This window comes from Bombina bombina, chromosome 3 (assembly GCF_027579735.1).
Source record: "Bombina bombina isolate aBomBom1 chromosome 3, aBomBom1.pri, whole genome shotgun sequence".
Taxonomy (NCBI): Eukaryota; Metazoa; Chordata; class Amphibia; order Anura; family Bombinatoridae; genus Bombina; species Bombina bombina.
In genome coordinates, this window is record NC_069501.1 from 1,178,891,011 (window position 1) to 1,178,904,878 (window position 13,868).

The 13,868-nt window shown below is 39.3% G+C and overlaps 1 protein-coding gene across 2 annotated transcripts in view; it reads left to right on the top strand.

Moving 5' to 3' along the window:
- The window catches only part of SESN3 (sestrin 3), a 243,646-nt gene that overhangs the window by 200,394 nt on the left and 29,384 nt on the right, over positions 1–13,868 (top strand). For both annotated transcript variants that reach the window (XM_053708601.1, XM_053708602.1), the window contains 2 exons: positions 2,429–2,547; positions 6,986–7,176. In XM_053708601.1, coding sequence (XP_053564576.1) covers positions 2,429–2,547; positions 6,986–7,176 — 310 coding nt within the window. The remainder of the gene's footprint in view (positions 1–2,428; positions 2,548–6,985; positions 7,177–13,868) is intronic.

Below are 13,868 nucleotides of genomic sequence, written 5' to 3' on the forward strand. Positions count from 1 at the left end.
AAGTTGAGGGTCCCATGGATTCCACTCAATATCAGCAGATACTTGAGAATAATGTTGAGGAATCAGTCACAAAGTTGAAGTTACGCTGGGGCTGGATATTTCAACAAGACAATGACCCAAAACACTGCTCAAAATCTACGCTGGCATTTATGCAGAGGAACAAGTACAATGTTCTGGAATGACCATCCCAGTCCCCAGACCTGAATATCATTGTAAATCTGTGAGATGATTTGAAGCGGGCTGTCCATGCTCGGCAACCTTTAAACCTAACTGAACTGGAGATGTTTTGCAAGGAGGAATGGTCCAAAATACCTTCATCCAGAATCCAGACACTCATTACAGGCTATAGGAAGCGTCTAGAGGCTGTTATTTCTGCTAAAGGAGGCCCTACTAAATATTGATGCAATATTTCTGTTGGGGTGCCCAAATTTATGCACCTGTCTAATTTCGTTTTGATGCATATTTCACATTTTCTGTTAATCCAATAAACCTTGTTTCACTACTGAAATATTACTGTGTTCTTCAGTTATTTGATAGATCAAAATGAAATTGCTGATCCTAACACCCAATTATTTATAAATTAAAATCATGGAAATTGTCAGGGGTGCCTAAACTTTTTTTGTGTTTTTTTTTTTTTTTACTGGTTTTTTTATTTTTTCTTCTGTAATGCAAATAGAGATATTACTTTATTTTATTATATTATTATAATATTGTATTATCCATGCTGAATATATCATTCGTATGCCTTAATCATCTAAATTATATAGCTATATGTGGATGCTAGTTTGCCTACTGAGAACAGGTAGATTGTAACATAATATATAATATTTGCTTTAAAGGTAAATTTCGTATATATTGCTAAATTTTACAAAATTTCCCAACTAGTATTTTGTTATTCCAATATCATCTACATCTAGATTAGAGGTGGCAATTGAAAGATACTTTGTATTTATTATATGTATTAGCCAAGTGCGCCTTTTTGTTCTACCAATTTCTTTTGTTTATGTATTTGTTTTGTACCAAAGCAGGTGTTTATAGGGAACTCTTTCAGGCAGCAGACGGCTGTTTCTGTTCTTAGGGGCCTCCCTGCGCCAAATATTCACAACTCTTTCTACTTATATATATATCTTTATTATTAAAAAAATCATCTATATATAGAAGTAAATATTTTTAAATTAAAAAGAAAATTTTCTTTTATGTGAAAAACATTGGAATTTGAAATATGAATAAATCATGTTAGGTTAGCACGCAAGCGAAAAGTGATAGTTTTTTTTTTAAAAAAAATAATGCGCTCCATTGAAGCCTATAAGGCGAATGTGTTAGCACGGTCGCAATATACGAAGTCCTGAAGGAAGTGCACATCAAGTTTTGCTTGTGAGTGAAAGCGCAAAATGTAAACATCTGCATTAGCACAGATCTTTGTGTGTTGCACTTTCACACGAAAAAATCCGGGGCCAAAAAGAGCCGAATGGCAACTGCTATAACCGACTTTCGTTCTAAGCTTAATCACACAATGCACATGTCTATTAACTTACCATAGAGGGTTACAGACATATGCATGCTCTTGAGATCTAATGAGCCTACCTTGCTTTACTTTTCAATAAAGGATACAAAGAGAATGAAACAAATTAGACTAGAATAATGAATTGGAAAGTTGTTTTTTTGTTTTGTTTGTTTTTTAAATTCTTCACTGTGAATCATGAAAATTTCATTTTGGCTATGTCTTGGTGGCTTTTTATTCATATAAAGTTGGAATAGTTGGTATCATTCACAAATGCCTATGAAATAGGGTTACTGTGCGACCAGGTTACCTCTATTGTACATATTTATTTATACAATAAGGAAGAATCACAACATACTTCTTAAAAGTGAAAAATATCTCACATGGGCAGCTCAGAAGAGTGTTTGTATATAGACATATTTAGAATCATTTAAAAAGCCAGAAATAAAAATCAGAGCTATGGTTCTCATTTCGATACTACTAATAAATTAGTTTTAATCCTCTAAATCAGGGGTTTTCAACTGCTGTTTTCAGGCATCCCTAACAGGCAAGATTTGCAGGATATCTGAACTAGAGCAAAATAATCATCTAATTAGTAAACATGGTTATTAACCTGCTCTCCCCAAAGTAATCCTTAAAATCTAGCCTGTTAAGGAGACCGGAGGACTCTAACAAAAACCCCTGCTCTAAAGGATAGCAATATTGTCAATGTAGTATATTTGTGTTATAAATGGGGTTTATTTTCTGTATATACTGAATAGTTTTTCATTCCATTAGCATTGAAAAGTTCTGGATTCCAGAGAGCCAAAGCTAACCCACTGACTGATATATATATATATATAATTTTCATTATTATTATATATTTTATTTTTTTTAACTATTTTTTTAGTATACAGTAAAAATTTACACTTTTTTTGCTTCTCACAGCATTTGATGATGACGTTGTTTCAATGTCAAGTGTCTCACGTTATATTGAAGATTCTGGTTTTGGATATAAAGATTTTGCAAGAAGAGGAGAAGAACATCTACCTACATTCCGAGCACATGTATGTATGCTGAAAAGATTGGGGGGGGTATCCAAATTCTTTTAATGACCATAAATTACTGCAGAATTTAACAGTCAACAAATACTGAATTTAAAAAAACAAAACAATGCAATAACACTTACTGTGAATTGCAAAGTTAATTCTTTTTCCCTACCCCATATCATGACAGCCATCACCCAATCACAAAACGCATATACTCATATACTGCACATACTCATTAGAGCCTCAGAGAGTGTGCATATAAAACAAAAACATTTTGATAATGGAAGTAAGTTAGAATTTTTTTATTTTTTTATTATATGCTCTATGTGAATCATAGAAGTTAGATTTTTAATTAGGTGTCCCTTTAAATACTTACTTGGTCTTATAGAAATATTATATGGAGTTAGTACCTTAGACAATGAGATAAAAATCCACAGAGTTCACAGACCTCCCAACTTTCCCTCTGATCCCTGAGCTCTGACCTACTGTCCCTCTGAGACAGTCATATGTCCCTATTGGCAGAATGTCCCTTAGCCCCACCCATGGAGCACCCAGACACACCCACAGTTCCACCCGCTAACCATCCATGGTTCCACCCCTCCCAACGTAACTCCACCCACAAAACAGTGACACGCCCCCATCAACCTCCTGAGTCCCTGATAACAGCCATAAATTTGGGGAGGTATGAATTGTTCCATGATCACTGACATTATGACATAACATGTTACAAGTGTAGTGAGTAAGTTACAGTAATAACTTACTCAGTAACTTGACTAATAGCCCTATTTGCAGTGATTAAGCTCTGTAGTGAAGAAGCTCTTTCCCTCCCATACAAACACCAGTCAAAGTTTAGTGCAGTCGAGAGTAACACACTTTAATGGTTAAGACATAGGGTTTTTATACAGTACAAGGTGTAAACATGCAAACTCCAATCCCATACTCCCCACGGTTCTACCCCAAGATCCCCCTAAGAAATAAGGTTTCCTGTGATATCATTTAGCCCTGCCCCTTTTTGTTACCGTTTTTGGTAACTTTAACAGTCAATATGTGTCGGCACCTAGAACTACTGTTAACAAGGCAAGATTAACAGGGACACTGTTCAGAAATGTCAATGGAGCTAAACAGTTATAAGCAAAACATTCCCCACCACCATGTGTAATATTGCAGTGTCAGACCTCTCACCTCTCTCTGTAGTGTAAGTCCTTAGCCCCCTTGACAAACCCTCAGAGGAATAGAAGCCAGAAAAACAACCTTCGGTGTGCAAACCAGGTGCACATGGAGCTTGTCAGGCACTTGATGCCAATTTCGACCTCTCCGGTCTCCTCTGTGTAAGTCCTCTCTATTGGCGTGTGACGTCACTGGACCTACTTCCGGTTCACGGAACTTCTTTCTCCTGGCCGGAGCTGTGCAATCCTCGGCAATTTCCAAACAAAAAGAGGGGTGGGCTGAGACTGACAGCAGATAGTATACTCTGGAAACGGTGCAACCTCTGTTCCAAAGGCTATATACAAAAGTTCAAATGAGGTGCACAAACAGCCAGGTATAGATTCATAGTTTTTCTTTCTTTATTTGCAAGTAAAATCTTCCCCTCAGGGATACAGGAATACTCAAGCGTAGTAGTGAGTGGAGAAAGCTTCACTCTAGTGACTGTCTACTGACATGTTTCGGCACTGAAGCTACGATTACGGCTTCATTGCCGAAACATGTCAGCAGACAGTCACTAGAGTGAAGCTATCTCCACTCACTACTACGCTTGAGTATTCCTGTATCCCTGAGGGGAAGATTTCACTTGCAAATAAAGAAAGAAAAACTACGAATCTATACCTGGCTGTTTGTGCACCTCATTTGAACTTTTGTATATAACTTTAACAGGGAAACATCCAGATTCTAGAGAGAGACCCCACTAGTGTTTGGTATAATTTTAAAGCTCTCTTCAGGCGCACATTCTGTGAAAGTTTAGTGCATTTTTGTGTTTACCGGGTGCTCACAAGGTAGCATAGCCCGTATAGGTAGGGGGTATCACGGGTACAATAAAACACATTGAGGCAGCTAGAAAAATGTATTTAAAAAGGTGCTTTTGTGAGTGGATGGGGAACATAGTTTAATAGAGCAGAAAGATAAGAAATAAAGGGATTTGTCGCTAGGAACGGTCTTTTTAATCCAGAGTGCCTGGGCTGTTGAAGAAGCAACAGGCTTTCTGTCACAATTAGCTTTTATGTGCTAGTTATGATAATGCCACTATTTTTAGACATGAATTTAGCTTTTTTCAAAGTTATATATTGAATCTGCAGTTATTACCTCTTCATGCAAAGATCTTAATTGCTCTTACTGTTAACATGTAAAAAAAATAATGTAAGCTGTGATATTTTTTATTTTTGCAGAAATGTATAGATCTGTAGTTGAGTAATCATAAAAACAAACAACATTAGTTGGAGTAATCATATGGGCCTTGTATTTAATGTCTCTGTTATTGCAATAAGATGAAAACTCCTGAGTCCATAAGCACCGTAGAGCTTTCCTGCTTATCTTTTTAATAATGTTTCATTATTATACTAAAACTAAAGGTATATAAAACTGCATAGCAAAATATTTCTGTCACAAAAGTGGAATAAATCATGGACAGTTTTAAATTATTTTGTGTTAATTTAGTCAGCACATAGCAGTACAAACTTGTGTTAGCACATGTAAGCAATCCATTCCAAGACTGCAGGTTAATAGATCTAGATCTATACATAACTGACAAAATGATCAGTAGGAATCTGCCAAGATTCAAGATAATGACATTTCCAGGTAGTATCTATGTAGCTTTTGTGCAAAACCGTTTTGTAGGGTAGTTGGGACATTGTTCTTAAATGAAAATGAAAGTCAAAATTAAACTTCGATGATTCTGAAAGAGCATGTAATGTTAAGACACTTTTAAATTTGCTTGCATTTAAAAATGTACTTTGTTTTCTTGATATACTTTTGTTGATAAGGAATATGTACGTATGTTAACCCCTTAATCCATTCAGATGTAGAACCACGCCATGCGGTATATAGCCAATCATACTGCATAACGTAGATCTACATCCAATATGGAGTCTTGGTTGTCAAGTGACAACCAAGATTTGTTGTTCCTGGGCTTAAAGCATCTGCCTTCATATGGTAACAGAGCATGATCGGTGCTCCATTAACATATGAAGACAGATCTTTACAGACAATAACCCTGTCTCTGTCACTGTTTGAAATATCTCTGTTGGTGCCGGCGGGAGGTGTGGGAGGGAATGCAGGGGACGGGTGTGTTGGACCCTATCCTACAGAAAAAAAGAATTACGAGGGAGGGATGGGACGTTACACTACAGAACAGGGGATATAAGAGAGGGTGGGGGTCTACTTAATGATCGTGGGGAGGTGAGGGGGGCCCTAAGCTACAGAAAAATAATAATAAATACATTTTAAAAAAATTATAAAAAATACATATAAACTACTTAAGACGGCAAATTTCATTTGGAGAAGGGAGGGTTAGAGAGCTGTTTGGGAGAGATCAGGGAGGTGGGAGGTTAAGGGAGGATCCTACACTGCAGAAAATAAAAACATAAATAAAATTAATTTAAAAAAAGCCCTAAAACTTTGTACTGGCAGACTGTCTGCCAGTACCTAAGACAGAGGTGAGGAGTGTGGGTAGGGTGGGGGGAAGAGAGCTGTTTGGGGTATCAGGGAAGCGGGAGGTATCAGGTGGGACATTAAATATACCAAAATTGGCCTAGATCAATACCTTGGGATCTCTACTTAAAATAAAATATATAGTTTTAGACTCTATTATTTAGGGACGCATACAACCTACACTAACCTTACTATCTCCACTGCTATCCCCTTAAACCCCATAGAATGTAAGCCTATGAGCCCATCTGTTTGCAGTCCACCTTCATAAGAGCTGACTACAACAGTGCAACTCTCGGCAGGACCCTCTACCCATTTGATCCCTGTAATTGTTTTTTATATACCACCTATGTTCATAGCGCTGCGGAACCTGTTAGCGCTCTACAAAAACCTGATAATAATAATAGTTTTGATAGTTAAATAAAAATAGGCTCCGTTTCATTTTAAATAAAGTGATACCACAAAAGTTATTGGTAGCTACATACATTTTACTCTTGTCAATGGTTCACCACATAGGGGCCGATTCTCAAAAACTTACCGGCATAGGGAGAAATAATCTTATTTTACTGAGCACTGTATTATTATGTAAGTATATTTCCTTCACATAAAGAATATTAGGGAACTCCCAAGGTAAAAATTGCCCTTTAAACAATATCCGAGGAGCCTTATAATACTGATGAGGCTTCTTACAGAATCTTGTCAGACCAGAGAGGTTTAGAGAACCGGACCTTATGTGTGTATGTACTGCCCCCTTCAGTTTAATGACATATATTTAAAATCATACAAAATAACATGTTCCTGTGCTTTTGGTGAACAGGACTACTCATGGGAAGATCACGGCTTCTCCCTGGTGAACAGACTGTACTCAGACATTGGGCATCTTCTGGATGACAAGTTTCGTATGGTTTATAATCTTACTTATAATACTATGGCTACACATGAGGATGTCGATACGACCATGCTACGGAGAGCATTATTTAATTATGTTCACTGCATGTTTGGTATTAGGTAGGTATCAGTGTATAATTTTATCAAAGAATATTAAGTACTTGGTGCATTTGTATTGTTTACAGCTTTATTTATCAATTATGCAGTTTTTAATAGATCAGTTACACTGGCTATATACAACACAAAAAGGGAACACACACTTTACACCCTTTTCAATTAAAAACAACAACACTTTATGGAGAAAATACAGTACATAGGAAATCAAATTGTCAGTTCAACAGTAAAAAGTTAGTTTACAGTACTGAATGACCCACCTTGTGTGGTATATCAGCTTAAATAAGTCCTTTCAGATAATAGTCCACAGTACACAAACTCTATCTAGAGCTCAAATTGTTTTTCTATTTATTTAGTTAGATGCACCATCTTGTCATAAATGTATAGTCCATCCCATGAACTCTGTTTGAAGCAGAAGCTTTTTTTGTGAAGTAGGAAAATTTGTACCAGTTTTTTGGGGTCAAATAAGTTCCCAATTCCTCATTCCATTTCCTTGCATAATGAGGTAGATGCTCCCAACTGTCGGTCAATAGAATCTTTAATGTTAGATACTAAATGTTTAGGAATAGGTTGCATAAGGCATAGCTTTTGGTATGCTGTGGAGAAAGTTAAGTATAAGAATACCAAGAAAAAGAGGACTCCTGTTCCTTGATTTCATTATAAGACTTCAGTTTTTGTCCTTCAAATACATTATGAAAAACTATGGCATAGCTGAGATCTGTCTTGTCTACTACCTCTTCTTGCTTTACAAATGTGATTTCAGGGTTGTTTTTATATGGGGTTAGGGGAAAGTATGCTGTTGAGATATGTGAGTAAATATGGATTATCCTGTCCCACTGTGTAAAGAATTCTACAAATAAGGTATATTCCTGTAGGGATTTAGGTCTGGTCTTTGGTGAGATCTAGCCTAGAATACTGACCTTCCCCTGTCCCCCAAAATTTCTCTGTCTAGCTGTAGCCACAGTTTGTCCGCCGTATTGGAGCACCACTCAGCTTGTTTTTGGAGAACTATTGCCAATTTCTCTTGTTAAGTGTATCCAGTCCACGGATCATCCATTACTTATGGGATATTAACTCCTCCCCAACAGGAAGTGCAAGAGGATTCACCCAGCAGAGCTGCTATATAGCTCCTCCCCTAACTGCCATTACCAGTCATTCTCTTGCACCCAACGAATAGATAGGATGTGTGAGAGGACTGTGGTGATTATACTTAGTTTCATACCTTCAATCAAAAGTTTGTTATTTTATAATAGCACCGGAGTGTGTTATTCCTTCTCTGGTAGAATTTGAAGAAGAATCTACCTGAGTTTTTCTATGATTTTAGCCGGAGTAGTTAAGATCATATTGCTGTTTCTCGGCCATCTGAGGAGAGGTAAACTTCAGATCAGGGGACAGCGGGCAGATTAATCTGCAAAGAGGTATGTAGCAGCTTATTATTTTCTGACAATGGAATTGATGAGAAAATTCTGCCATACCGATATAATGTAAACTCAGCCTTAAATGCAGTAGCAGCAACTGGTATCAGGCTGTCATGTATGTATATTTTACACTTCAGTATTCTGGGGAATGGCACTTCACTGGAATTATACTGTATGCATAAAACTTTAGCCTAATTTGCAGGGACTAGCAACAGGCTTTTTAATAACACTCAATTTATTAATGTTAAACATTTTTTGCTGGCATGTAAAATCGTTTAATTTTCTGAGGTACTGGGTGAAAAAATGTTTTGGGCACTATTTTTTTCCATTTGGCAGTCGTTTTATTTAATTTATGACAGTTTACTGATCTCTCTCACTGTTATGTGTGAGGGGGAGGGACCTTTTTTGGTGCTTTTGCTACGCATCAAAAAATTCAGTCAGAAGTTTATTGTCTTCCCTGCATGATCCGGTTCATCTCTACAGAACTCAGGGGTCTTCAAAACTTGTTTTGAGGGAGGTAATCACTCACAGCAGAGCTGTGAGATTGTAGTTGACTGTGATAAAAAAAAAAAAAAAACGTTTATTTCTGTATTTTTTTTTTTTTTTTTCTGCTATCAGGGTTAGTTATCCTTTGCTAATGGGAGCAATCCTTTGCTAAAATTGTGTTTTTTACAAAGATTTGATGCTATAACTTTTCAGTTTATTAATTTTCAACTGTCATAACTTTTTCTGTGCTTCTTATAGGCACAGTACGTTTTTCATATTATAGTAAATTACTTGAAAAGTATTTCCAAGTTGCTAGTTTATTTGCTAGTGTGTTAAACATGTCTGATTCAGAGGAAGATATCTGTGCTATATGTGCTAAAGCCAAAGTGGAGCCCAATAGAAATTTATGTACTAACTGTATTGATGCTACTTTAAATAAAAGTCAATCTGTACAAATTGAACATATTTCACCAAACAACGAGGGGAGAGTTATGCCGACTAACTCGCCTCACGTGTCAGTACCTGCATCTCCCGCTCGGGAGGTGCGTGATATTGTAGCGCCGAGTACATCTGGGCGGCCATTACAAATCACATTACAGGATATGGCTACTGTTATGACTGAAGTTTTGGCTAAATTACCAGAACTAAGAGGTAAGCGTGATCACTCTGGGGTGAGAACAGAGTGCTCTGATAATATTAGGGCCATGTCAGACACTGCGTCACAATTTGCAGAACATGAGGACGGAGAGCTTCATTCTGCGGGTGACGGTTCTGATCCAAACAAACTGGATTCAGATATTTCAAATTTTAAATTTAAGCTGGAAAACCTCCGTGTATTACTAGGGGAGGTGTTAGCGGCTCTGAATGATTGTAACACAGTTGCAATACCAAAGAAAATGTGTAGGTTGGATAAATATTTTGCGGTACCGGCGAGTACTGACGTTTTTCCTATACCTAAGAGACTTACTGAAATTGTGACTAAGGAGTGGGATAGACCCGGTGTGCCGTTCTCACCCCCTCCGATATTTAGAAAGATGTTTCCAATAGACGCCACCACACGGTACTTATGGCAAACGGTCCCTAAGGTGGAGGGAGCAGTTTCTACTTTAGCTAAGCGTACCACTATCCCGGTGGAGGATAGCTGTGCCTTTTCAAATCCAATGGATAAAAAGTTAGAGGGTTACCTTAAGAAAATGTTTGTTCAACAAGGTTTTATATTGCAACCTCTTGCATGCATTGCGCCTGTCACGGCTGCAGCAGCATTTTGGTTTGAGTCTCTGGAAGAGACACTTGAATCAGCTCCATTAGATGAGATTACACACAAGCTTAAAGCCCTTAAGTTAGCTAACTCATTTATTTCAGATGCCGTAGTACATTTAACTAAACTTACGGCTAAGAATTCCGGATTCGCCATTCAGGCACGCAGAGCACTGTGGCTAAAATCCTGGTCAGCTGACGTTACTTCTAAATCTAAATTGCTTAATATACCTTTCAAAGGGCAGACCTTATTCGGGCCCGGGTTGAAAGAAATTATCGCTGACATTACAGGAGGTAAAGGCCATGCCCTGCCTCAAGACAGAGCCAAACCTAAGGCTAGACAGTCTAATTTTCGTTCCTTTCTTAATTTCAAAGCAGGAGCAGCATCAACTTCCTCTGCACCAAAACAGGAAGGAGCTGTTGCTCGCTACAGACAAGGCTGGAGACCTAACCAGTCCTGGAACAAGGGCAAGCAGGCCAGGAAACCTGCTGCTGCCCCTAAGACAGCATGAATCGAGGGCCCCCGATCCGGGAACGGATCTAGTGGGGGGCAGACTTTCTCTCTTCGCCCAGGCTTGGGCAAGAGATGTCCAGGATCCCTGGGCGTTAGAGATCATATCTCAGGGATACCTTCTAGACTTCAAATTCTCTCCCCCAAGAGGGAGATTTCATCTGTCAAGGTTGTCAACAAACCAAATAAAGAAAGAGGCGTTTCTACGCTGCGTACAAGATCTTTTATTAATGGGAGTGATCCATCCGGTTCCGCGGTCGGAACAAGGACAAGGGTTTTACTCAAATCTGTTTGTGGTTCCCAAAAAAGAGGGAACTTTCAGGCCAATCTTGGATTTAAAGATCCTAAACAAATTCCTAAGAGTTCCATCGTTCAAAATGGAAACTATTCGGACAATTTTACCCATGATCCAAAAGGGTCAGTACATGACCACAGTGGATTTAAAGGATGCTTACCTTCACATACCGATTCACAAAGATCATTACCGGTATCTAAGGTTTGCCTTTCTAGACAGGCATTACCAGTTTGTAGCTCTTCCATTCGGATTGGCTACGGCTCCGAGAATCTTCACAAAGGTTCTGTGTGCTCTTCTGGCGGTACTAAGACCGCGAGGAATTGCGGTAGCTCCGTACCTAGATGACATTCTGATACAAGCTTCAAGCTTTCAAACTGCCAAGTCTCATACAGAGTTAGTACTGGCATTTCTAAGGTCGCATGGATGGAAGGTGAACGAAAAGAAGAGTTCTCTCTTTCCACTCACAAGAGTTCCCTTCTTATAGATTCTGTAGAAATGAAGATTTACCTGACAGAAGACAGGTTAACAAAGCTTCAAAATGCATGCCGTGTCCTTCATTCCATTCAACACCCGTCAGTAGCTCAATGCATGGAGGTGATCGGCTTAATGGTAGCAGCAATGGACATAGTACCCTTTGCACGTCTACATCTCAGACCGCTGCAATTGTGCATGCTAAGTCAGTGGAATGGGGATTACTCAGACTACTCTGAATCTGGATCAAGAGACCAGAAATTCTCTTCTATGGTGGCTTTCTCTGCCACATCTGTCCAGGGGGATGCCATTCAGCAGGCCGGACTGGACAATTGTAACAACAGACGCCAGCCTACTAGGTTGGGGCGCTGTCTGGAATTCTCTGAAGGCTCAGGGACAATGGAATCAGGAGGAGAGTCTCCTACCAATAAACATTCTGGAATTGAGAGCAGTTCTCAATGCCCTTCTGGCTTGGCCCCAGTTAACAACTCGGGGGTTCATCAGGTTTCAGTCGGACAACATCACGACTGTAGCTTACATCAACCATCAGGGAGGGACAAGAAGCTCCCTAGCAATGATGGAAGTATCAAAGATAATTCGCTGGGCAGAGTCTCACTCTTGCCACCTGTCAGCAATCCACATCCCGGGAGTGGAGAACTGGGAGGTGGATTTCTTAAGTCGTCAGACTTTTCATCCGGGGGAGTGGGAACTTCATCCGGAGGTCTTTGCCCAAATACTTCGACGTTGGGGCAAACCAGAGATAGATCTCATGGCGTCTCGACAGAACGCCAAGCTTCCTCGTTACGGGTCCAGATCCAGGGATCCGGGAGCGGTTCTGATAGATGCTTTGACAGCACCTTGGACCTTCGGGATGGCTTATGTGTTTCCACCCTTCCCGATGCTTCCTCGATTGATTGCCAGAATCAAACAGGAGAGAGCATCAGTGATTCTAATAACGCCTGCATGGCCACGCAGGACTTGGTATGCAGATCTAGTGGACATGTCATCCTGTCCACCTTGGTCGCTACCTCTGAAACAGGACCTTCTGATCCAGGGTCCCTTCAAACATCAAAATCTAATTTCTCTGAAGCTGACTGCTTGGAAATTGAACGCTTGATTTTATCAAAACGTGGTTTTTCTGAGTCAGTTATTGATACCTTAATACAGGCTAGGAAGCCTGTTACCAGAAAGATTTACCATAAGATATGGCGCAAATACTTATATTGGTGCGAATCCAAGAGTTACTCATGGAGTAAGGTTAGGATTCCGAGGATATTGTCTTTTCTACAAGAAGGTTTAGAAAAGGGTTTATCCGCTAGTTCCTTAAAGGGACAGATTTCAGCTCTGTCCATTCTTTTACACAAACGTCTGTCAGAAGTTCCGGACGTTCAAGCTTTTTGTCAGGCTTTAGCTAGGATCAAGCCTGTGTTTAAAACTGTTGCTCCACCATGGAGTTTGAACTTAGTTCTTAATGTTTTACAGGGGGTTCCGTTTGAACCCCTTCATTCCATTGATATCAAGTTGTTATCTCGGAAAGTTCTGTTTTTAATGGCGATTTCCTCGGCTCGAAGAGTCTCTGAGTTATCTGCCTTACATTGTGATTCTCCTTATCTGATTTTTCATTCAGACAAGGTAGTTCTGCGTACTAAACCTGGGTTCCTACCTAAGGTGGTCACTAACAGGAATATCAATCAAGAGATTGTGGTTCCATCTTTGTGTCCTAATCCTTCTTCGAAAAAGGAACGTCTGCTACACAATCTAGATGTAGTCCGTGCCCTGAAATTTTATCTACAGGCAACTAAGGATTTTCGACAAACGTCTTCCCTGTTTGTCGTTTATTCTGGTCAGAGGAGAGGTCAAAAAGCTTCGGCTACCTCTCTCTCCTTTTGGCTTCGTAGCATAATACGGTTAGCCTATGAGACTGCTGGACAGCAGCCTCCTGAAAGAATTACAGCACATTCTACTAGAGCTGTGGCTTCCACTTGGGCCTTTAAGAATGAGGCTTCTGTTGAACAGATTTGTAAGGCTGCAACTTGGTCTTCTCTTCATACTTTTTCCAAATTTTACAAATTTGACACTTTTGCTTCTTCGGAGGCTGTTTTTGGGAGAAAGGTTCTTCAGGCAGTGGTTCCTTCCGTATAAAGAGCCTGCCTGTCCCTCCCGTCATCCGTGTACTTTAGCTTTGGTATTGGTATCCCATAAGTAATGGATGATCCGTGGACTGGATACACTTAACAAGAGAAAACATAATTTATGCTTA